Source organism: Symphodus melops, assembly GCF_947650265.1.
Source record: "Symphodus melops genome assembly, chromosome: 22".
Lineage (NCBI taxonomy): Eukaryota > Metazoa > Chordata > Actinopteri > Labriformes > Labridae > Symphodus > Symphodus melops.
In genome coordinates, this window is record NC_136712.1 from 985529 (window position 1) to 1007126 (window position 21598).

At 46.8% G+C, this 21598-nt stretch overlaps 4 protein-coding genes across 6 annotated transcripts in view; 1 reads left to right on the forward strand and 3 right to left on the reverse strand.

Annotated features, from left to right (window-relative positions):
* ptpro (protein tyrosine phosphatase receptor type O) overlaps positions 1-5040 on the reverse strand; it is a 41792-nt gene extending 36752 nt beyond the window's left edge. Inside the window, 1 exon segment of the mRNA XM_079334809.1 lies at positions 4586-5040. Coding sequence (XP_079190935.1) covers positions 4586-4633 — 48 coding nt within the window. The 5' untranslated portion in view covers positions 4634-5040.
* A 4478-nt stretch (positions 5041-9518) lies between these two features.
* Positions 9519-13335, reverse strand: cradd (CARD and death domain containing adaptor protein). The gene is made up of 2 exons (XM_079334805.1): positions 12882-13335; positions 9519-10120 (listed from the first exon to the last, which is right to left on the reverse strand). Exons 1-2 carry the CDS (start codon positions 13189-13191, stop codon positions 9825-9827), a joined length of 606 nt encoding a protein of 201 aa, XP_079190931.1. The 5' UTR covers positions 13192-13335; the 3' UTR covers positions 9519-9824.
* Positions 13336-15885: 2550 nt separating this feature from the next.
* socs2 (suppressor of cytokine signaling 2) lies at positions 15886-21592 on the reverse strand. Of its 3 annotated transcripts, none has more exons than XM_079334919.1 (3): positions 21252-21592; positions 18296-18509; positions 15886-17461 (listed from the first exon to the last, which is right to left on the reverse strand). In XM_079334919.1, exons 2-3 carry the CDS (start codon positions 18420-18422, stop codon positions 16989-16991), a joined length of 600 nt encoding a protein of 199 aa, XP_079191045.1. In that variant the 5' UTR covers positions 18423-18509; positions 21252-21592; the 3' UTR covers positions 15886-16988. The 3 variants fall into 3 exon arrangements, with proteins under 3 accessions (XP_079191045.1, XP_079191044.1, XP_079191043.1); XM_079334918.1 differs by lacking the exon at positions 21252-21592 and adding an exon at positions 18603-19439; XM_079334917.1 differs by lacking the exon at positions 21252-21592 and adding an exon at positions 18603-19439 and having other exon boundaries at positions 18296-18528.
* Positions 21447-21598, forward strand: part of ncaph2 (non-SMC condensin II complex, subunit H2) — a gene marked incomplete at its 5' end in the record, with an annotated part of 977 nt that continues 825 nt past the window's right edge. The window contains one exon of the mRNA XM_079335056.1: positions 21447-21494. Within this exon, the coding sequence (XP_079191182.1) occupies positions 21447-21494 (48 nt within the window). The remainder of the gene's footprint in view (positions 21495-21598) is intronic.

A 21598-nucleotide genomic window follows, 5' to 3' on the forward strand; every position in this document is an offset into this window, starting at 1 on the left:
GGTCTTGGTCTTGACTCGGTCTTGGTTTGTGAGGTCTTGGTCTTGACTCAGTCTTGGTTTGTGAGGTCTTGGTCTGTGAGGTCTTGGTCTTGACTCGGTCTTGGTCTTGACTCGGTCTGGGTTTGTGAGGTCTTGGTCTGTGAGGTCTTGGTCTTGACTCGGTCTGGGTTTGTGAGGTCTTGGTTTTGACTTGGTATTGGTCTTGGTTTGTGAGGTCTTGGTCTTGACTCAGTCTTGGTCTTGACTCAGTCTTGGTTTGTGAGGTCTTGGTCTTGACTCGATCTTAGTCTTGGTTTGTGAGGTCTTGGTCTGTGAGGTCTTGGTCTTGACTCGGTCTTGGTTTGTGAGGTCTTGGATTTGACTTGGTACTGGTCTTGGTTTGTGAGGTCTTGGTCTTGACTCAGTCTTGGATTGTGATGTCTTGGTCTGTGAGGTCTTGGTCTTGACTCGGTCTTGGTCTTGACTTGGTATTGGTCTTGGTCTGGGTTTGTGAGGTCTTGGTCTTGGTTTGTGAGGTCTTGGTCTTGGCCTTGACTCGGTCTTGGTTTGTAAGGTCTTGGTCTTGACTCGGTCTTGGTCTTGACTCGGGCCTTGGTCTTGACCCAGTCTTGGTCTTGGTTTGTGTGGTCTTGGTCTTGACTCGGTCTTGGTCTTGGTTGCTAACGCTAAGCTAACCTCTCAAGATATTTGTTGTTATTGTTCTGAACAGTCTGCAGAAGTTTTCTTGCATAATTTTGGCAACTGAAAAGAAGAGATTACCCCAGGTGTGTGTGTGTGTGTGTGTGTGTGTGTGTGTGTGTGTGTGTGTGTGTGTGTTTCCACAGGTCGTCATGACAACCTGAAAGTCAACACAGTTTACATCATCATCATTAGCATTAATTGTAAAGTTTTGTTTGTTTGTCTTCGGTTCAAAGAGTGAACTCAAACAATGACGTGCGTAATGTAAAGGGAGTAAAACCGTTAATCCTCCACTAAGCCTCTTAACGCCACTGTTACTGTAATTCAGCAGATTTATGGGACAAAAGTACAAAATCTGTCCGACTAAAAGCTTTCGTCTCTCTGCAGACAGTTTAAGACGTCTCTCCAATCACACTGCTGTGAAACGTGTCTGATTGTTCAGAGGGGTAAACAACGCTTCCACTGCTGTTTGTGTCATCAGTGATCCCACGTGTGAAAGTGCTCTAATAATCTGAGATAATCAATGAGGTCTGCTGAGCGAACAGACGGAGAGCGGCGCCCGGAGAGAGAGAGCCTCCGATTAGATCCGACGCTCGCACGAGAGCCAGAGTTTAATCAGAGTGAATTAGACACACAGAGGGGAAAACACTGAGTTTATTCTTCCCGCTTCAAACTGCTGCCTGGAGACCAGCGAGACACACACATACACACACACACACACACACACACACACACACACACACACACACACACACACACACACACACACACACACACACACACACACACACACACACACACACACACACACACACACACACACACACACACACACAGAGTCAAAGACGTGCAGCCAAACTTCATTCGGAGATGAGCAGAATAACAAAGACACGAGTTTAGCCTAGCTTAGCATAAGGCTGCAAGAAAGGGGGAATCTACAGGATGACCGATGTTTTTAATTTGAGTTAATTCTTCTTCTATCCTCGACTCCCTTTACTGAGCAATTTCTTGTTTTTAATGATCAAACTCGTCACTGTGTTAATTACACAAACACGTTAGCCACCTCTCTGTGGAAGCTAACCAACCAATCAGAGCGTCTGAGTGCTGTCGTAGATGTAGATCAGTTAGAAGTTATTGATTAGCTGAATGTTTCCTGTGAGGGATGTTTAATGCTGCCTGTCTCTCTGCTGGAGTCTCAGCTCCTCGTTTGGTATTAAGCGGGTGGGGGGGTGAGGGGGTGGGTTTGGTGGTGAAGCGGCCATTGTTGTTGACCAGTGTGAGTCCACGAGCTCCTCGGGGAAGACTTTTTGTTTTGTGTTTGAAAGGAGGGAGCCGCTCATCGCTCCACGTTTACTCTAATTAAAGACAGAGGAGGGACGGAGACCTGCTGCATCTTTTCTTTAACCTGCTTCCTGTTTTCATTCATCAGTCCCCTGTGTGTGTGTGTGTGTGTGTGTGTGTGTGTGTGTGTGTGTGTGTGTGTGTTTAGTTAGCATCAACACATTCAGTCTGTTCCTGTCTGTTTCTGTCCGTTATCATGGAGAAGATAAATATAAATCTCGAACATAAAGGACGTCAGGTAAATATAGAGACGCTGAATTTATCGCCCCTCATGAACAATCGTACTTCACGTGTTCCTCGTCTCACGCAGGCCGTGTTTTTGAACTTCCGTGTGAATTCAGACGGCGTTTAAGATGCTTTGAACAGTTTCTAGGTCGTCTTGTGAATCTGTGAGGGTTTGGTTTGAGTCCTCAGAGCTCATCAGTCAGTTTGTTTTAGCGTCACGTTGGTCCGATGTTCTGCTCTGAATGTGTTGTGACAGCTCAGATGTAAAGCCTGTTATCTCACAGCTTCAGCTTCTGGCACTTTTTTCTGTAAACTGTCTTTTCCCCCGCCTGATCTCCGGGTTCAGAAACAGGAAGAAGCGCCGAGCGGCTGATCCTGATCTGCTTTCACGCGCTGGATTTGGTTTTTTTTCCTCTCTGTTGTCCTGTGGTACATGAAGTGTTTGGTCACTGATGCATTTCTGCTTAATGGCCTGTTTGGGCTCATTATCCCGGCTGGCAGACACAGAAAGGACTGAAGGTCTCCAACATGGCACAACACCAGAGCTGGCTCCGTTAGCATCGTTAGCCGTGAGGCTCTCTGGCTCCGCATGAAACGAGGAGCTCAGCGACATGCTGAAATCTGTTTTTAAAGGTTTACAAAGACTTTAATCTCACACACACATCAGTGTGATTTATTCAGAGGCGTCATCACACAAACTACAAAGCCACGCAGCTATCGTTGATTTCAACCTTTTTTTTTTTAATGCGCTGCTGCTTCATTTAGCGTTTCATAAAAACTCCTCGAACCTACGACGGACACGAGAGATGGTTTTAAAAAGTTCACACATGGCTCCTTTAGTTAGCATTGGAAGGGTTCCAACCCTCACGCATCTAAAAGAGGTTTTGAATTTCCCTCTGGATCCATAAAGTATCTGATATATCGATCTCTCTCAGGCAAGGGCCGAACGAGTCGGCTCGCGGCTACAAGAACGACAACAAAATGGAGTTTCCTCTGGACGGCGGCGAGCTCAGCCTCAGAGAGACGTCATGATCAGGTTCCCTCCAGGACCCCAGGTAGACCTTAAGTATCCTGTGTGGACTGGGAATCCCCCTAAGAGGAGCTGGGGAGACGGACGTCTGGGTGGAGTCACTACGCTAGCTGCCAACGCGACCCGACCTCGGATAAGATGAAGGTACGAGACGGACGGACGGGGAGGTTAAAAGTATTTCCACTGTGATCTCCTGCTTCATCTTCCTCGGACACGTTTTAGCTGAACGTTGATCCTGAGGATGAAACGTTTCTTGCAGGTTTGTGTGAAAGTGACGAGGAGGAGGAGGAGGAGGAGGAGGAGGAGGAGGAGGATATCCTGATATGAATCTTCATTAAAAAGAAGAAGAAGAGGAAATTGAAAAGTCAAAGCATCAGATAAAACTGAACACATCACATCAACCCGTCTGTCAGCGTTCACATAACGCTTCATTAGAGGAGAAGTAAAGACGACAATAAAAAGATCCTTTTTCCAGCAGGAACACAAGTTAACAGTAAACAGTTTTGATTCGGTGTTTAATGACTCAAAGAGCTTTTTACACCGCAGGTCACACGCACACATTCACACAGAGGCTGAAGACAGTTAAAGAAGCTCGTCTGCCATGTTTCTCTCATTAAAAACAATATTGGACTTTTCCTTGTGCTGCTGTGTTTCTGCCCTGATGAAGGCCTGAAACATGTTGGCGTGTTTTTCATGCACGTCCTGCCCGAGAGCCTCAAACCACTGATATCATAAGGAGTACATCTGCCCACAAAGCTCCATGTGAGACTAAGCAGACTGAGGCACAAAGGCACAAAGGCAGCAGAGAGCCTGGGACGAGTTCATCTTTCTTTCACACCAGAAACAGTGAAGCAGCAGAGGCTGGGAGCTGGAGCTCCATCACACCTGGGCAGGTAAGAGGAGACCGAGGAGCAGCTGTGGATGAAACACCCTGTTGTTCTCCAGACAGAGGAGGTTTGTGTGTGTGTGTGTGTGCGTGTGTGTGTGTGTGTGTGTGATCCTCAGTGATGCTGACAGACATGCAGGGACTCTCTGAGGCTGCAGCCGACTGACCCACTTTCCGCGGGGCCGCACGAGCTGCTGGCTGCCGCACAAACCGACCTGCGGTGCCACAACGCGTCCATCTCCCGGTCCACCACCCGGCACTGTCCCACACACACGTTAACCAGCACTCACACCAATCCAGCAGGAACCTCCATGCATGTTTTGAGCTGTTTCACCAAACAAAGCCTCCCTGCTGCTTCACCGCATCCAGACAGGCGGCAGCAGCGGCTCGCGCGCTCGCGTTTAGCCGAATAAAGGCGTCCTTACCTGCGCGAAGCAGAGCAGACACGCGGTGATGATCAGCGGTTGAAGCATGGTGTCTTTATGTCAAACAGTCTTGGTACAGTCCGGGTTTCTCCTCTCGGTCTGCTGCGCATCCAAACAATGGCGATTTTTCTGCTGCATCGGAGCGCGATGCTCCGCTGCGCGCACAGATTCAGTCTGCGGTTCGTTTCCGCTCCGCAGCTCTAACTGAACACCGCCATCATCATCATCATCATCATCATCATCTTCATGAGCATAAGAACGGTTGGTATCCTGTCGTTCAGCACGCAGCACAGCTCGAACCGGACCCGCGGAGTTTTGGAGGAATCAGGCCGGGCTCCGGCGTCCATGCCGCGGCCTGGAGACGAGCAGGAGGTCGGTGTCGGTCAGCGGGATGAAGCTGCTGCTGCGCGGCGTCGCCCCGCCCTGCGCTCCGGAGGCTGCATGGAGACACACACAGGTCCTCCCCCTCGTTCTCCTCACCCCCACCCCCCTCCACCTCTTCATCTTCCTCCCCCTCCCCCTCATCTTCTTCAAATTACAACATGCAGCACATCATTAAAACACGTTTCTCTCTCAAAATATTTGATCTGAGGAGCTTCAGATTTCAGAGTGAAAACACTTCCTACAGGAACCTTCTGTTATTGATCATTTATCACCTATACCCATACATCTAAATCCATACACATTTAAATCCGTTTTAAAGAACATTTGACAATAATGTTTGTTTTAAGAGTATTTTGAAAATTCAGCAGATTCAGTCAAAATGAGCACCAACAGTAAAATCCTGTTTTCACATGAAATGATGAGGATTAAATAATCTGAACATATCAGATAAAAATAATCCAGGGGTTAATGTCAAACACTGCAGTCCTCATAATCTCCCTTTTTAAGGATTTATTCATCTTTAAATTTGGGATCTTCATTGTTTTGATTTAGAGCCTGAAGCTGTCTGCTCTTTTGAAGTGACGTCATGTGTTTGTTTAGGCCTTTCGTGACGTCAGTCTGCCCCCTGCTGGTGGAGATAAGACTTGAGTGATCCAGTCCAGGGCCGTCTGCAGGGTTTTCAAGGCCCCATGTGCAGATCTCACATTGGGCCCCTCCCCCACATAACCACACCTCCGATACACACGCCTTTATTAGAGAGGACAGTTGGTGGACCCCCCCCCCCCCCCTGATGAAGTCTAGACCCTGGTGGTGGAGATGCAAGAATGCAGGGGCATAATGAGGGGTTGGTATCTGAACTCTGATTGGTTAAGACAGGTAATGGTAGAATCTGGTTGGTTGATTATTTAACGAGTTGACGCACCGATTCAGCTGTCGGAGGAGAGGGAGGGGCTAAGGTGAGCGAAGAAGTGAATTAATGTGTGACAGAATTTAAGCTGTGTTCCTGCTTGAACTCACACACACACTCTCACTCACTCACACACACACACAGACACAGACACAGACACAGACACACACACACACACACACACACACACACACACACACACACACACACACAGACACAGACACACACACACACACACACACACACACACACACACACACACACACCTGAGAGGCTGTTCAGTGTTAAACCTCTTCAGACTGATTTGTGCTTTGCTGGACTTCTGACCCAGAATGCACCAGGAATAACAACGTGTTTGATTCCTTGCAGACATGCGGCTTACCTGCATATTTACACACACACACACACACACACACACACACACACACACACACAGTGTTATTTATGGCGGTGAATTAGGGCCATTAGAGGTTTATCAGGGTGAGACGGAGGTCAGATTCTAAGAAATGAAATCAGTGATTCTGCAAGATTATTAAACTCTTAAAATATGGAGCACACGTTTTCACCCTGTCACATCACAGCATCCTGGGAACAGATTATTGTTCCTCCTTGGCTGTGAGCGCCATAACACACACACACACACACACACACACACACACACACACACACACACACACACACCTGATCAGTCCATCTCCTTATATGGATCTTCCTGTTGTCTGCTGCTGACATCATTGTCTGTCCAACATGACCCGACGTATGTCAGTCTGGTAAACATGAATCTGTTTACTCCACAGTCATGTGGTCACACACACAAACACACACCCACACACACACACACACACACACACACACACTGATGTGTGCCGATCGAGACACAAGCTAATCAGACTTATTTGACCGGGCTGTAAACATGTTCATGTCTGCTGTAAAAACAGGCTGTTTGAATGGGTGTGTATGTGACTTCCTGTGCTGCTGCAGCCAGCCTCTAGTGGACACTCCAGGAACTGCAGGATTTTTGCTGAGTCACTGTAAGCAATGAGGGAGAAGCTGGAGTCCTGCTGGCTGAGTTGTTGTCAGAGCTGTGTTTACATGGACGGGACGGCCGGCTCCTCCCCTTCTATAAAGAGAAGAAGAACATACTCACTGATTATTTGTGTTAGCATTAGCATGCTAACACAACGATGCAGGACACAGGTGACTGCAGCTCGGGGCCAAGGAGGATTTTGTCCACCACTTGCACTTAATGGTTCTTAATGGAGCTCGAGGGCGACATCTGCTGGATCAAAAAGTCACACATTCTTCCTTTAAGAGAAAATGTCATATTTTTTTCTCTCTCTCAGCAGCTGAAGGTTCAAATACATCCGAAGATCTGAAGGTTTTCTCGAAGCCTTTGGTACTTATTAGTTGTTTCGATCGTTGTTTGAACACGTGATATCTCAAAAGAACATCTCGACACCTTGACTGTTGGACTAAAATCAGACCATGTGCGTGTGTATTTCTGTCCTATTTGTTTTTGTTTGTGTTTCTGCAGTGACCCACATCCCCCTGCAGGCAACCAATCAGGGTTAATATGACCAAGAGTGATTGTACACACACACACACACACACACACACACACACACACACACACATACACACACACACAGCGAGATTTTACCAGGAAGACAGAGGCATTCTGGGAAGTGAGGCTCACAGAAGATCAGAAAAAAAACAATCTCCAGAAAAAGAGAAATCAGAGGATGGCGTTCTGATGAGAGGCGACACACACGTCCTGAAGCTTTAACGAAACGACGCCGAGATCACCAGAGAAATTTTATAATAAAGATCAGAAAACATTTTTTACTCCATGACCGAGACGCCACAAATAAACCAATGTTTGACAAACAGTGAACGAGCTAACAGGTCAGGCATGCTGCTAATCTGTAGTCCGAAGTGACCATATTTGGAGAAGTGGGTGGAGCTTGTTATGGTCACTTCTTGTTAAGCTATCAAAACTGAAAATTGGCTTTTTAACCAGCTAACAGTCCAGGTGTGATTCTCAAAGACTCAGCTAGCTGCTAACTGTTGCTAACGTGTAAATAAATAAAGTCTCACAGAGAGACAGATTATTAGTCTGATATTCAAAATAACAAGTCTCAAACACGGCCCAGAGGTTAAAGGTCAGAGACTGACTTAGCTGAGGTAACACCTAGCAGCTCCCACCTGTCACTCAAAGAGACCACGCCCCCTAATTCTACATCACTTTAAGTCTTAATATAAAGTAAACAGGTGAGATGTATAAACATTCAGCCCGTATAGTTGGAGAGAAATGAGCTCAAACTGTTTTTGTACCAGGCTGTAAACATGTTTATTTTAACATAGAGCTCTATGGAGACAGACTGTAGTGGACACTGGAGGAACTGCAGCTGTAAAGTTGGACATTTTAACATAGAGCTCTATGGAGACAGACTGTAGTGGACACTGGAGGAACTGCAGCTGTAAAGTTGGACATTTTAACATAGAGCTCTATGGAGACTGACTCTAGTGGACACTGGAGGAACTGCAGCTGTGAAGTTGGACATTTTAACATAGAGCTCTATGGAGACTGACTCTAGTGGACACTGGAGGAACTGCAGCTGTAAAGTTGGACATTTTAACATAGAGCTCTATGGAGACTGTTGTTCTCCTTTGAGTTCTGTATTCTATATTTCACACTAAACAAACTGCGACACGTTTTCAGGTTTTATCAGGTTTTAATTATTTGTGAAGGTCAAGTGAAGGTCACGGTATTGTCTGATAATATCTGAAGCATCGTTACAACATAACCACACACACACAGACTTTATGCTTCTGTTTCTGCCCACTGGGGGGCGCTACAGTCCTCTGAGTGTTTCAAACACACTGAACACTCCCAACTCTAACTTCACCTCACCGTGCACCTCACAGCGAGAAGCCCCGACATGTCTTTCTTTTTCATTTCTGTTTCTCTGTGTGTAACCTGAAGTCTACCTCTGTCTGACGGCTGAACAAAAAGATAAAGTGCCCCGACATTCAGAAAACACCTTGAAGCTGTGACGTGGTTTTTGTGTGACATCAGACGGTGTGAAGAGTCTTTAAAAGGCACATTTTAAAGATTTTCGGGCGTTTCATAGAGAGCAGAGAAACAATCAAAGAGAGAGCCGGTGACTCCCTCCGACAGCAGCCTTTAAATATTTGCAGAGTTTCCTGGAAGTGGCGAGGATATAAAGCTCAGTGTTCACTGCTTTCTGAGAAACTCACATGAGAGAAAACACAGAGAGAGAGAGAGACCCCCACACACACACACACACACACACACACAGCCTCTGTTCATGTTTAAAATAGAAACATGTTGGACTTTCTTTAATTCCTAATGTTCAGACAAAACTCTCCATGTATATCAGCCTGTTATCTCAGAGTGGTCACCTCCGGCGTTGTCAATGGAGCTGATGCTGAAGTGTAAAACCCTGCAGTTCATCGAGTGACCACTAGAGGCTAACTGCAGAAGCATGTGATGTAAGGCTGTCACACGTTTCACAGGAAAAAAGGAATTGGCGTCGACTTCTGTAAATAAACAAACGTGTTCAAAGCGAGAGGAAGAGCGAAGAAAAGTTCAAACAAAAACCAGAAAAGTTGTGACGATTTAAATTTTTATGAATTTATTATTCAGTTAAAAAGTCTGAAAGCTGAGTCAGAGTTCAGTTTGATTGAATATCTTTAATATATTTATAAGATTTCTTATTTCTAAAATGTTTCCTTGTTTTAAATAGGTTTTAATGCATTTCTGTGCTTCAGCAAAACAAAACAAAGATCTTCGTGTTGTGATGATCAGCTCAAACATTTTTTGTAAAATCTTTCTCACAGTCACTTTAAAGCCTTTGATGTTTGGAATGTTTTAAAGCTTAATAGTGGAATAAAAAAAAAAAAAGCCGTTCTCGTTGTCCCGGGTCACATGAGGACGTCCTCGAGGAGCGACGGGTGGATCTGAGCGGCGTTCAGACTCTGCGCGAGTCTCCGCACTGTCGCTCTCCGGCCCTCACGCCGTCTCCACAGAATCAGAGCAGAAAGAACCGCCGCCTGCGTGCTTAGAGCGTGATCGGACCGACACCTGAACAAATCCTCCGCCGACAGACCCAGATCCACCAGCACCGCCTCCCACTCCGGCCCGATTCGTGACGCCAACCGGGACAGGTCCCGATCCGACGGGACCTTCTGGAGAAGCGAGTCAGGGAGTCGGCACTCGTCTGCAGAGAGACAATCAGAGACAAAACAGCGATTATAATCGGAGAAGACAGAATTTCACATTTCTAAAACCAACTTGATCAACATGCAGGAAAGACGCCACAGGCTGTTTTTGTGTGTGTAGCTTTAAATATGTAAATGAGCTGTGTCTGGCCACGCCCCCTCTCTGGAAGGACTCGAGTGTACTCGGACTTTCTCGCTGTCTTTGTTCATGTTTGAGGTTTTATTTCTCAGATTTTATTCTCCGGATTAATTTGATCATAAACTTTGTACGTTTGTCCAACAGGGGGCGCTGTGACAAAACAAACCGCCTGCACTCGTTGTTTTAATCTCTTCCCTCCTTTAAACTTGATTAGTTCTGACGTCTTCGTTAATGTGACTGCAGTGTCACTTTATCTGAGGGTTGCATGTTTGCTCTTCTCTGATTGGTCGACAGCTTTCAATAAAAAAAATACTATTAACTCGACGACAGGCAGCGTGTCGAAACCTGTGTTTCACTCACTCCGAGGTCACTGTGACACACAACGCTCTGTCCGTGTGTAACCTCTGTCCGTGTGTAACCTCTGCGTGTGTGTGCGTGTGTGTGTGTGTGTGTGTGTGTGTGTGTGTGTGTGTGTGTGTGTGTGTTTGGGGGGGGTGGAGTTGCTGTAAACTAGGAAACGTGATGATCTGAAACATCCGGCTCTGTAGCTTTAAGTGAGAAAAGCTGCTGCGACTGCTGCTGCCAAGATTCCTGGAAAGCAAGATGCAATGGGGGGGGGGAGAGGGGGGAGGGGGGGAAGGGTGGGGAGGGGGAGGGGGGGAAGGGTGGGGAGGGGGAGAGGGGGGGTGAAGGGTGGGGGGGGGGGGGGGGAGGGGGAAGGGGGGGGAGGGGACCAGACAGCAGAACAACAAGCAACTCCTCTTCTTCTTTTTAAAGCCATGTTGTCAATCCTCAGCCTGTATGTAATTAAACCACACGTCTGTTTGGCGTGCAGGAGAGGAAAGAGTTAACGAGACGAGCGTCCAGCACGCCGTGTCGTATGTGTGCAGTTTGGACGGCGTGCAGGAAGTTTGTGTTCTTGTTTGACAACTTGAAACTAGAAAAATGAGGACGCTCGATCATTTCTGATAGATTTTCCACGTCTGGATGATCAAACACGATTTGACAACATCTGGATCACGAGCGTTTAATCGAACGTAAAACTCTCTGAACTCTGCGCGAGCCGAGAACGTTTAAAGTGCCCAAAACATCTGTCTGACGTGGATCGGCGCCTCTGATGAATAAATCACGTCAAGATTGGATCTGATACCGACGTTACATCGGATCAGTCCGACCTCTAAATGGAAACACACGCTGGATATTTGTTTTAAACTTCTGTGAACTTCTGTAAACTTCAAAAAACCTGTACGGACGCTAACGCTAACGCTACGCTAACGCTACGCTAACGCTACGCTAACGCTACGCTAACGCTACGCTACGTTCTTTCCTTGAGCATAAAAAAACAACAACATCTGTTTGTTTTTGAGCAGTTTAGACTCAAGCAGGAGTTTGTCTCAATTTAAACAAAATTTAACCAAAAATAAAATTTAACCAAGAAACAACCCGACCACCTCGGGTGTGCAGGACTTCTGTTGTTTCCATGGTAACAAACAGGCAACGACCGTCATGAGACGTGTATCTACGCCTCCATAAATCACCTGAAGAGTCAGGAGTGAAGTCTGGAGCTGTTACATAACACACACACACACACACACACACACACACACACACACACACACACACACACACACACACACACACACACACACACACACACACACACACACACACACACACACACACACACACACACACACACACACTGTAAAAAAAAAAAAGGGTTTCCTTAACTAAGTTGTGGAAGTTTCTCAGACTGGTTTCCAGGAATGCGAGGTGGGCGTTTTCTCGCGAGGTGATTATTCTTTTCTTTGAAAACGTTGACTCACTTTTCCTGGAAACTTTGTTGGTTTGTTGTTCTGAGAAAAGTCACAACTCCCGGATCTGTTCACGCTCATTGATCACCGCCAATCGGACTTAATCTGCACTTTGAATCCGGCTCTATTATTTCCAATCACACAAAAAAAAACTACAACTACAAAATAAAAGCTGTTTTAATGTTTAAATCCAAGATGCTGGATTCTTCCACACGGTCACAAAGTGTTAGCTTTACTCTGTCTCAGATTTCTCTCCATAATGGAGTCGTTCCATTATACTTTAAACTTTTTATGTAGACTCTTAATCAGATTTTTGGACTTTAATCTGAACCACAGACTGTAAATATTAACGGACAAGTCTGAGTGGCGTTCCTGCAGGGGCGCTGGAGTCCCCCATGTGTCCCTGCAGGGGGCGCTGGAGTCCCCCGTGTGTCCCTGCAGGGGGCGCTGGAGTCCCCCGTGTGTCCCTGCAGGGGGCGCTGGAGTCCCATGGATGGCGGTCTCCGTGCTGGAGATGCTGTCTCAGGCTAACTTTGAGTCAAGCTAACGACAGGCTGAGAGCTGAGGCGGGTTTTAAACCTCCTGACAAACCGTTACACGGCGCCCACCTGTAAACATGTTCATGTCTGTTGTAAAAACAGGCTTTTTGAATGGGTGTGTATGTGGCTTCCTGTGCTTCTGCAGCCAGCCTCTAGTGGACACTCCAGGAACTGCAGGTTTTGGACTAATAAATGTGAATTATTTGGGGGTTTGGGTGCATGCAGACTTATATTTTGGATTCTAGAGAGCCCAGGTGTGTTTCTGTACCTGTTGAGGTCGCTCCTGGTGCAGGTCCGGGTGGAGTCCGGAGCTCCTGCAGCAGTCTGTCTCTGACCCAGCTGAAGTCCTCCAGAGCCTGCAGGAACAGGGGGAAGGCCCGGGGACCGCGGCTCGGCAGCAGGTCGAGCAGCCTCAGAGTCCTCCGTGTATCCGTGGGCTGAGACTGGATGTCCTCCACCTGAGCCTCCGTCAGCACCTCCTCCTGGTACAGAAACGGAACGATGGAGTCAGAGACTAGTAGCTGCCCGGACAGATACAGCCGGTGTGTCCGCAGCAGGGCTCTGTGCTCCGGGTCCATGTGAACAGCTGACAGCCGCTGAAACTCTAAAAATCATAATAGTTTAAAATCATAATAACAGACTTCAACACAAATTCAACACACCCGCAAAGCGAGCACCAGTGCGCAGCGATATTCGGCTCGACTGGAAACAAGATGCGGAACTACATTTTTGCACGCGACAAAACTCAGTTTTCTTTAATATTATCGATTTTATTAGTTACAAATTCGACACACAAGTAAGTATGTACATTTAGATGGCTTATAGACAGCAGACAGACAAGAATGAGTAGGGATTATGCAGTGAATAAACAAGGGAACATTAAACAGTGATAGTGCACTGACTATACTGCAAACATGCAAACAGCCACACACACTCACATTGTCACGACCCAAGATGTACTTTACACAGCATTTGTAATCTGGATTAAAAAGGAGCATGGTGTGCTTTTTATTCATGACTCAGATATCAGACTTGAAGGATTTGAGCACGCGCACTCCTTCTAGGAAAAGCTGATTAACCATTAATTAAGTGACCCAATAAAAGTTCACAGTTATGTAACATTATTTTTCCTTCGTGAATCTGGTTTGGACACCTGGTACTTTCTCATTTTGTTCCTCTTAAAGGTCAATGGTTAAACTGTTGATTGTACGGAAGCCTGAGGCGGACATGCATCAAAACATTTAAATAAACCATCTTTATTTATTTATCTCGCCGTCTCTGGATGAAGATTGTTTTTTCAACTTTAGTTATTTTCTTGATAAATTGATCACACAAATTGCACTTGTTGCAATGTCAAGATAATCCATCCATTCATTTTCTTTATTGTTTCCCTTTCTGAGTCACAGGGGAGGTTGGAGTTGATCCCAACGAGAGGCGGGGTTACACTCTGGACCGATCACCAGCCAATCACAGAGCTGACATGTAGAGACAGACGTTCACATTCACACCTGCAGTCAGCAGGTAACCTAACCAGCATGTGTTTGGACTGTGTGAAGAAGCCGGAGAGAACCCACGCCATGCACGGGGGGGAACATGCAGACTCCACATAGAGAGGCTTCTGTCAGGCAGGGATTCAAACCAGCAACCTCCTCAGTGTGAGGCGACAGCACCCAGGCGTGCTGGCTGTGTGCAACCCCCTCACTCATTTCAAACTGGCTCAAAATCCCCGTCGTCATGTGTCGTCGGGAATAGAGACATTTTTAAATGGAATCTGGTTACGAGTTCAAATCGGAAAAAACACAAAAAAAGGGAACAAACGTAAAAAAAGTTTTGTCTCATATCCGGGCGTCGTATTTTTTCAGTTTAAAGAAATCCTTTAATCTAAGAAGATTTAACAGGAAACTCAGCCGGAGTCGCAGAAAACGTGAGCGACAGTTTTTCTGCGAAACAGCAGAAACTTTTTTTGCGTTCAAGTGAATGAACGCGAAATAAACAGAAAACACAACAGAAGAACAAAGCTCGTATTATTATGTCGACCAGATGTGTTAGAGTTTACAACGAACAAGGAATCCTTCAAAAACACGAGTCTGAAAATCCAGTCTGCTGTTTAAGTGAGTGATGTCACTACCTTACTAAAGGCGGCTTTAGAAGCCGGATAACAGCAGCCTTTGCTTTGTTACTTTATGATACTATTGATCATTCAAAGGACCAATCAGAGAGCTGCTCTCTTCCTGTGTGATCATGAAGGAAACCTGCTGTGTTGAAGCTTCTCTGACAACAATGCAGCAGCCAGTATGTCCTCCTTCTAACTTTAGATTCTGCTCCTGAATGCTCTGGATCTGATTGGACCAGAGAAGGTAGGCGGGGCTTTGAAGGCCGTTTTGGACGCCCCTGGGTTTGCCAGATATGAGAGCAGTTATCAGGTGAACAGGTGTTGCAGCGATGGAAGCGGGCAGTGGAACTGCTTCAGATAGAAGTGATTGTACCCGAGCTAAAAAGCCTCTGCATGTTTCTAATAAGCTCCAGCAGCAGAAAGCTGCTCAAACTAGGATCAATGTTGGAGATGAAACATGGAGAGAGGTTAGAACGCAGAAAGCTTTACAGACCCATGCAGAGCTGGCTAAACACTGAAGCTACAGTGTCCACCACATGCAGAGCTGGCTAAACACTGAAGCTACAGTGTCCACCACATGCAGAGCTGGCTAAACACTGAAGCTACAGTGTCCACCACATGCAGAGCTGGCTAAACACTGAAGCTACAGTGTCCACCACATGTTGACCTGTGTGAGAGGAGGGGGGGAGACAGCTCTCTGTGAGATTAGAGTTTAGACTGCAGTACTCATTTTAAACACTAGGGGGTAGACCTACAGACTGCTGCTTTAAATACATAAAAGGTACTGGGTGGCGAGTTCTTCTTTAGGTGGCGTTGGTGGGTCATGAGGCGAGACGAGGTGAGAATCAGTGCAGCTCCTGTTTGACTGGCACATTTGTTTTCCTGTGCTCTTATTGGTCGAGAGTTTCCCCGTACTACATCCAGCTGGGGTCAGAGTCCGGGGGGGGGGGGGGGGGGGGGGCAAACTCATTACACACGAAAAGCATCAAAAGCACGTCTGTTTGTTTTCTCCGCTGCCCATCGACCGGTCAGAAAACAGCAGAGTGAACGCCTCATGGTCGCGGCTCAGACGGCCAATGAGACGCCTCCGTTGTCTTTGTGCGAGGAGAACAACAACAACAACAAACTGAGTGAAGAGAGAGAGAGACAGTTTCATTCGTTTGGTTGAACATTTGCTGCTTTTATTCTTCTTAAATGATGATCAATGAAAAATCTTTCTGGACTTTTGGTTGGACAAATTAAATAAATAATAAATAAATAAATATCAAGATGACTTTTCTCGATTTTTGAGGAAATAATTTTTTTTTAAAGAAAACAATTTGATCTTCTATCACCTGAAAGAAACAAAGAAAAAAACCAGCTGAGGAGAAAAGTCTTAAAAACCTGAAGTGAGATTGAAACAGGTTTTCATACGAGGATTTGTTTGATTATTGATCCGATTAAAAAGAAGAAATCACAATAAAACAACTTGTGCTTCAACAGTTGGCTCGCTCGAGTCTCGGCGCACGGCGACGACCCCGGGGGAGACGCTCGCCTGGGACGACTAACGTCTCAGCGTGTGACACGCCGGGATTCAAACCAACGTTCAGTTTGTAAAGTTAGTTTCAGCTCAACAGAACTCAGTAATAAATTAATCAGCGTCATCGTGACCGTCCTGAACGTTCGTCTCGTTCATCTTTGACCTGATCGCTCCAATATCGACTTCTTCGGTCTGCATGAAAAAAACAAACAAAAAACAAACAAAAAAGAAACAGCGAAAGATTCGATGCTTGAAGAAACCAGTAACAAAAAAAAAATCTGTTAAGTTCTGATGGAGACAATACATCAAATGTGTGTTGCCATGGTTACAAACAAAGGCCAGGGGCGGCTGTGGCTCAGTGGGTAGAGTCGTTGTCTCTCAATTAGAAGGTCAAGGGTTCGATCCCCAAGACACTTAACCCCGCCCATCCAACCAGTCTACCTTCTCACACGGCGTTTCAGACGCCACGTTGGGCTGTGGCGTGAAATGATCTCCTGACTGAAGCTGCACGCCATCGTGACTCACAGAGCCGTGGTTACTTCTGTGACTGTTAGGCACTTGAACGTCTCGTCAGGTCAGTCTCTGCTTTCATCTGACGTGTGGAGGCGGCGTGTCCGAGCGCAGACCTCAGACCAGCACAGGCCGGTCCTCCGCGCAGACAGGATCCGCTTTATTCCTGCAGCTGCTCAGACGTGTGGGAGCAGTGCATGCTGGGATGCCACACAGCGAGTCCTGCTCCACGCCTACACGTGGTAGCTGTAGTCCGTCAGGTAGTCCTTCAGTCTGTTGGGGAGCGGCAGGTCCTGCACCTGGCGAGTCCTCCTGTTGATGTTGATGCGGCAGAGGTGCTGCAGAGTGGGCGTGGCCGTGTACATGGGTTTGGTGAGCAGCAGCTGCACGGTCCCATTGGGCGCCGTGGACGTCTGAGGGTTGGCGGCGGGCCGGTCGGCGGAGCGGGACAGGTGGACGTAGTGCTCCACCAGGTGCACCACACTGTCAAACTGCTTCAGCTTGGGCTTCACCAGAACCACCGAGTCCAGCTTGAACTTCCTGTGTTTGTACTCGATCCGCAGGTTGGTGGGACCCGCCGACGTCATGGCCGAGATGGTGAACAGGTAATCCCTCTGAGAGCTGTCCCGCACCAGGAAGGTCCCCTCGGACGAGTCCTGCAGGATCTCTTTGGCCTCGTTAGCAGTCAGACTGCCCCAGTACCAACCTGAGAGGGAGAAAAAAAAAATAAAAAAATCAGACTCATACTATAGAATAATAAAAAAACAAAACACGTTTTAAATTTGTGTGTGTGTGTGTGTGTGTGTGGGCGGTGAAGTCTGCAGGCCGATTGGCCGATCTTAAGATTCAAACTCTGAGGCCAAAACTGGATCAGAGAGCTCAGACCGCCTCTGACTTCACCTTTTCCAGCTAATCTACGAGGAGGAGGGGGAGGGGCTAAACACATTCCCACGGCGGGCATGTTGACATGTCACACTCAGAGCATACCCGTGTTCCTCTCAGGTGGAATAAAGAGCGTAGCTGTGTTCCCCTCAGGTGGAATAAAGAGCGTAGCTGTGTTCCTCTCAGGTGGAATAAAGAGCGTAGCTGTGTTCCCCTCAGGTGGAATAAAGAACGTAGCTGTGTTCCCCTCAGGTGGAATAAAGAACGTAGCTGTGTTCCCCTCAGGTGGAATAAAGGACGTAGCTGTGTTGCCCTCAGGTGGAATAAAGAGCGTAGCTGTGTTCCCCTCAGGTGGAATAAAGAGCGTAGCTGTGTTCCCCTCAGGTGGAATAAAGAACGTAGCTGTGTTCCCCTCAGGTGGAATAAAGAGCGTAGCTGTGTTCCCCTCAGGTGGAATAAAGAACGTAGCTGTGTTCCCCTCAGGTGGAATAAAGAGCGTAGCTGTGTTCCCCTCAGGTGGAATAAAGAGCGTAGCTGTGTTCCTCAGGTGGAATAAAGAGCGTACCTGTGTTCCTCAGGTGGAATAAAGAGCGTACCTGTGTTCCTCAGGTGGAATAAAGAGCGTACCTGTGTTCCTCAGGTGGAATAAAGAGCGTACCTGTGTTCCTCAGGTCCTTCATGGCAAACGCGATGCGGCTCTCGTCCGATTCCGCAGCCCTCGAGTTGTTGTCGGCTCGTCTCTCGCTCTCGATGCTTTCGGCGGACTCGGAGGACTGGCAGGTCATTGGACAGCAGGGTTAGGCCTGCAGCTCAAACATGGGAACAGGTCTGCAGCAGGGGGGGGGGGGGGGGGGAACCTGGTCTGCAGGAACCTGCAAACAAATAAAAACTCTGTTAGAGCGCTCAGACAGTTTTTGTTATTCTTCATTTCTGGAACCGCTTTCACGTCTGACTGGCCCGTTCACCTTTTCTGGAGTCAATCTCACGTTTCAAACTGATCACATGACCCTGCACGCCCGATTTCCTAACGGATGTTTTCACCATCAGGAAGTAAATGCATCGAACGTTAAACGGGCGCCAGATGGCCTAACGGTTATGTCGCGTGCCCCGCGTACGGAGGCTGGTTCAAATCCGACGTCCACTCTCTTTCCTCCCAGCGTTTCCTCTCTGATGAAAAGGTAAAAAAAACATCTTTGAGTGACAGGAAGAACGTTTTCAGTCCAGAAGTCGTCCGGGCGTGACGGGGTTAACACATACTCTATTTGCTTATACTGGACGCCTCCTTCCTCGGACCGGGCGCTCCTGACAATGACCTCGTTTGTTCCTTCACATTCCTGCCTTAAACACAACTCCGTCTTATCACTGATCTACACGCACGGTGACTTATTACACTTCCTCTGCTGTCTGAATCATTCAAACGTGCGCTGGCGAGCGAGGGGCAGAGCCCGCCGGGTGCTGGCGTTTTGGATTGGACTTGTTGTGACGCAGCAGTTTTTAATCTCACACCTTCTTGGAAAACAAACAGATTGCAGATAAAATGACAGAGCGGCGTCTTTGCTCTCGCTTTACGGCGTCTCAGCACGGATTCATCATCATCAGATATTATGAAGAGAAAACGAGGCTTGTGTCGTTCTGTTCTCAGCACGCCGACACAGAGAACCCGGTTTCTGTCGACTGACTGAAACGAGTTTTAATCTGGTCTGCAGGATTCAGAGTTGGGCGGCGATAAACGACACCGGCGCTCATCGACCCGACAGATACGGGATGTTTGGGACTGATAATCAATAAAAGCTGATACGATAAAATCTTTGACCCGACATCTTTAGATATAAACACGTGCTTGTTGTGAAGCACACAGCGCCCTCTGCTGGTGTAATCCACTTCGACCGCACGGTACGAGCGAGGGGAAGGATTCCTGTTCTCACCTGAGCGTCTCTCTGCGACTCGGGTTTGAACAGGAAGTCGTTTTTCTCTTCACATCCAGCAGGTCGTTTATTTCTTATCGTCACGCCGCGTTTAAATTCGTTAATGTTGACGTAAAATAAAGATGAAAGAACTCTTCAGCGGGACACGCCTGGTGTCGTTTTTCTGTCTATATTTATCTTTTCTGTCATTCGTGGATCAAACTGAACTCTCTAATCTGACAGATTAATAATCTAATCTAATCGGCTCCTCTTTCACCAGTTAACGAGCGGCAGGCCGACGCCTCGTTAAACTCAATTTCACAAATTATCTCCTCAAACGCGTCCGATTAAAGCTCCTTAACGTGAGCAGATATTGATCGGCGTGCTGCAGCTGTGACGAAGACTTCTGAAGGTCGATCGACTTTTAAATGTTCAAACACAGAAAAGAAGAGTTTTATCCATCACAGCCGAGTCGTCCTTCAAACACTCACTCGAAAAACTCTGGAGACATTTATTCCTCACTGCCGAACTTCGGCGTGGACTGTGAGGAACACACACACACACACACACACACACACACACACACACACACACACACACACACACACACACACACACACACACACACACACACACACACACACACACACACACACACACACACACACACACACACACACACACACACACACACACACACAGTCTGTGGGAGTTTATTTGTAATGATTAACATTTTTACTTGGATTTGGCTGTTCTTGAACTTACAGGCGTTGAGATCCATCTGCTGGTCTGGACTTAATTTCAAGTTAAAACCAGACGATTAAATTCCTGATATTTTCCCCGTGTTAAAAATTGATTAAAATGTTTCTTTAAAAACCCTTCAGATGTTCGTGACAGCTGCAGACCGAGGTCACAATTATCGTCTTAAATCATGAATAGAAATCTGGCACTATGTGTCATAATAATCCACCATGTATTACCGATTACTTTTAATGGATCCATGTAGCTTTCTATGCAAAAGGAACATTTGATTCCTGCTGACGTAAAAGACTTCAGCAGAAAGCCGAGTCGTTGAATCGCCGAGTTTCTGGATGGGATTCGGTGTAAAGTGTTTTTCCCAACGTGGAGCCGGATGATGGTTATTTTCATGTGTAAGAATCTTTATTATAATAAAGCAGATTCAGCTGCAGACTAATTAAACCTCACATTGTCAACATTATGAGGGGGATTTGTCATAGCTTCTCACCACCTGTAATGCCTTTAACATCTTTTTCCCCATTTTAATAAATATTGATTTCTGATTGTAGATTATGACCAACATAAAAATATATATATTTTTTAACCCCACAGCAGGTTGAAACGTCAGCACACACCTGAGCTGACAATTAAATAATTTTAATAAAAGTGTAATTAATTAATTTACACCAAACTATTAATGAACTATTATGAGCCGAATTTTACACAAGAATATAATAAACATAAATTAATATTTTATATGTGTTTTTTATGTAAAGAAACAGCCACAGTCGAAGGTGACGTTAATTTGCTTTAATTGTAAATGGGATTTGGCAGATTGAGTTGTTCGCTCCTCTCGAGGACACAAAGCAGATCAGGTGTTTGACACACCGTGTTTGGACTTCTCGGCACCGCCTCACCTGTCTGTAACATGTGCAACAACACACCTGGTTTGACTGTGTAAACATGACCTACCTGTGCTGGTTTATGTGCGTCCTCAGCCCGACATGTTGGCGGTGTTTGCGCGGTTTTAATCCATAAAACAGGTCAGGTTATTCGGTGTGTGTTCGGTCCGGTTCTCCCTCACACACACTGGCTCGGTCCGGAGGTCCAGCCGTCGATGAAACGACCTCTCAGCGGTGAAATGTGTCACTCGGAGCCGTGGCGCTAATGTCGACACATGAAGCTGAAACGACAATAATTCGGAGTTCCTGCCGAGTAACCGGAGAGCGGGGAGAATCACCGAGCGTGTCCGAACATCGTGTCCGTCCGTCAGCCTCTGAGCTCGGGGCACAGCGTGTCCGCCGAACCGCCTAATAACC

Coding starts and splice junctions, on each gene's coding strand:
- socs2 (XM_079334919.1), bottom strand. CDS start 18,422: ATGACCTGCCAGTCCTCCGAGTCCGCCGAAAGCATCGAGAGCGAGAGA. Junction 17,462..18,295: donor GAAGGACCTGAGGAACACAG/GTACGCTCTTTA, acceptor TCTCCCTCTCAG/GTTGGTACTGGGGCAGTCTG.
- cradd (XM_079334805.1), bottom strand. CDS start 13,191: ATGGACCCGGAGCACAGAGCCCTGCTGCGGACACACCGGCTGTATCTG. Junction 10,121..12,881: donor ACCAGGAGCGACCTCAACAG/GTACAGAAACAC, acceptor GTCTCTCTGCAG/ACGAGTGCCGACTCCCTGAC.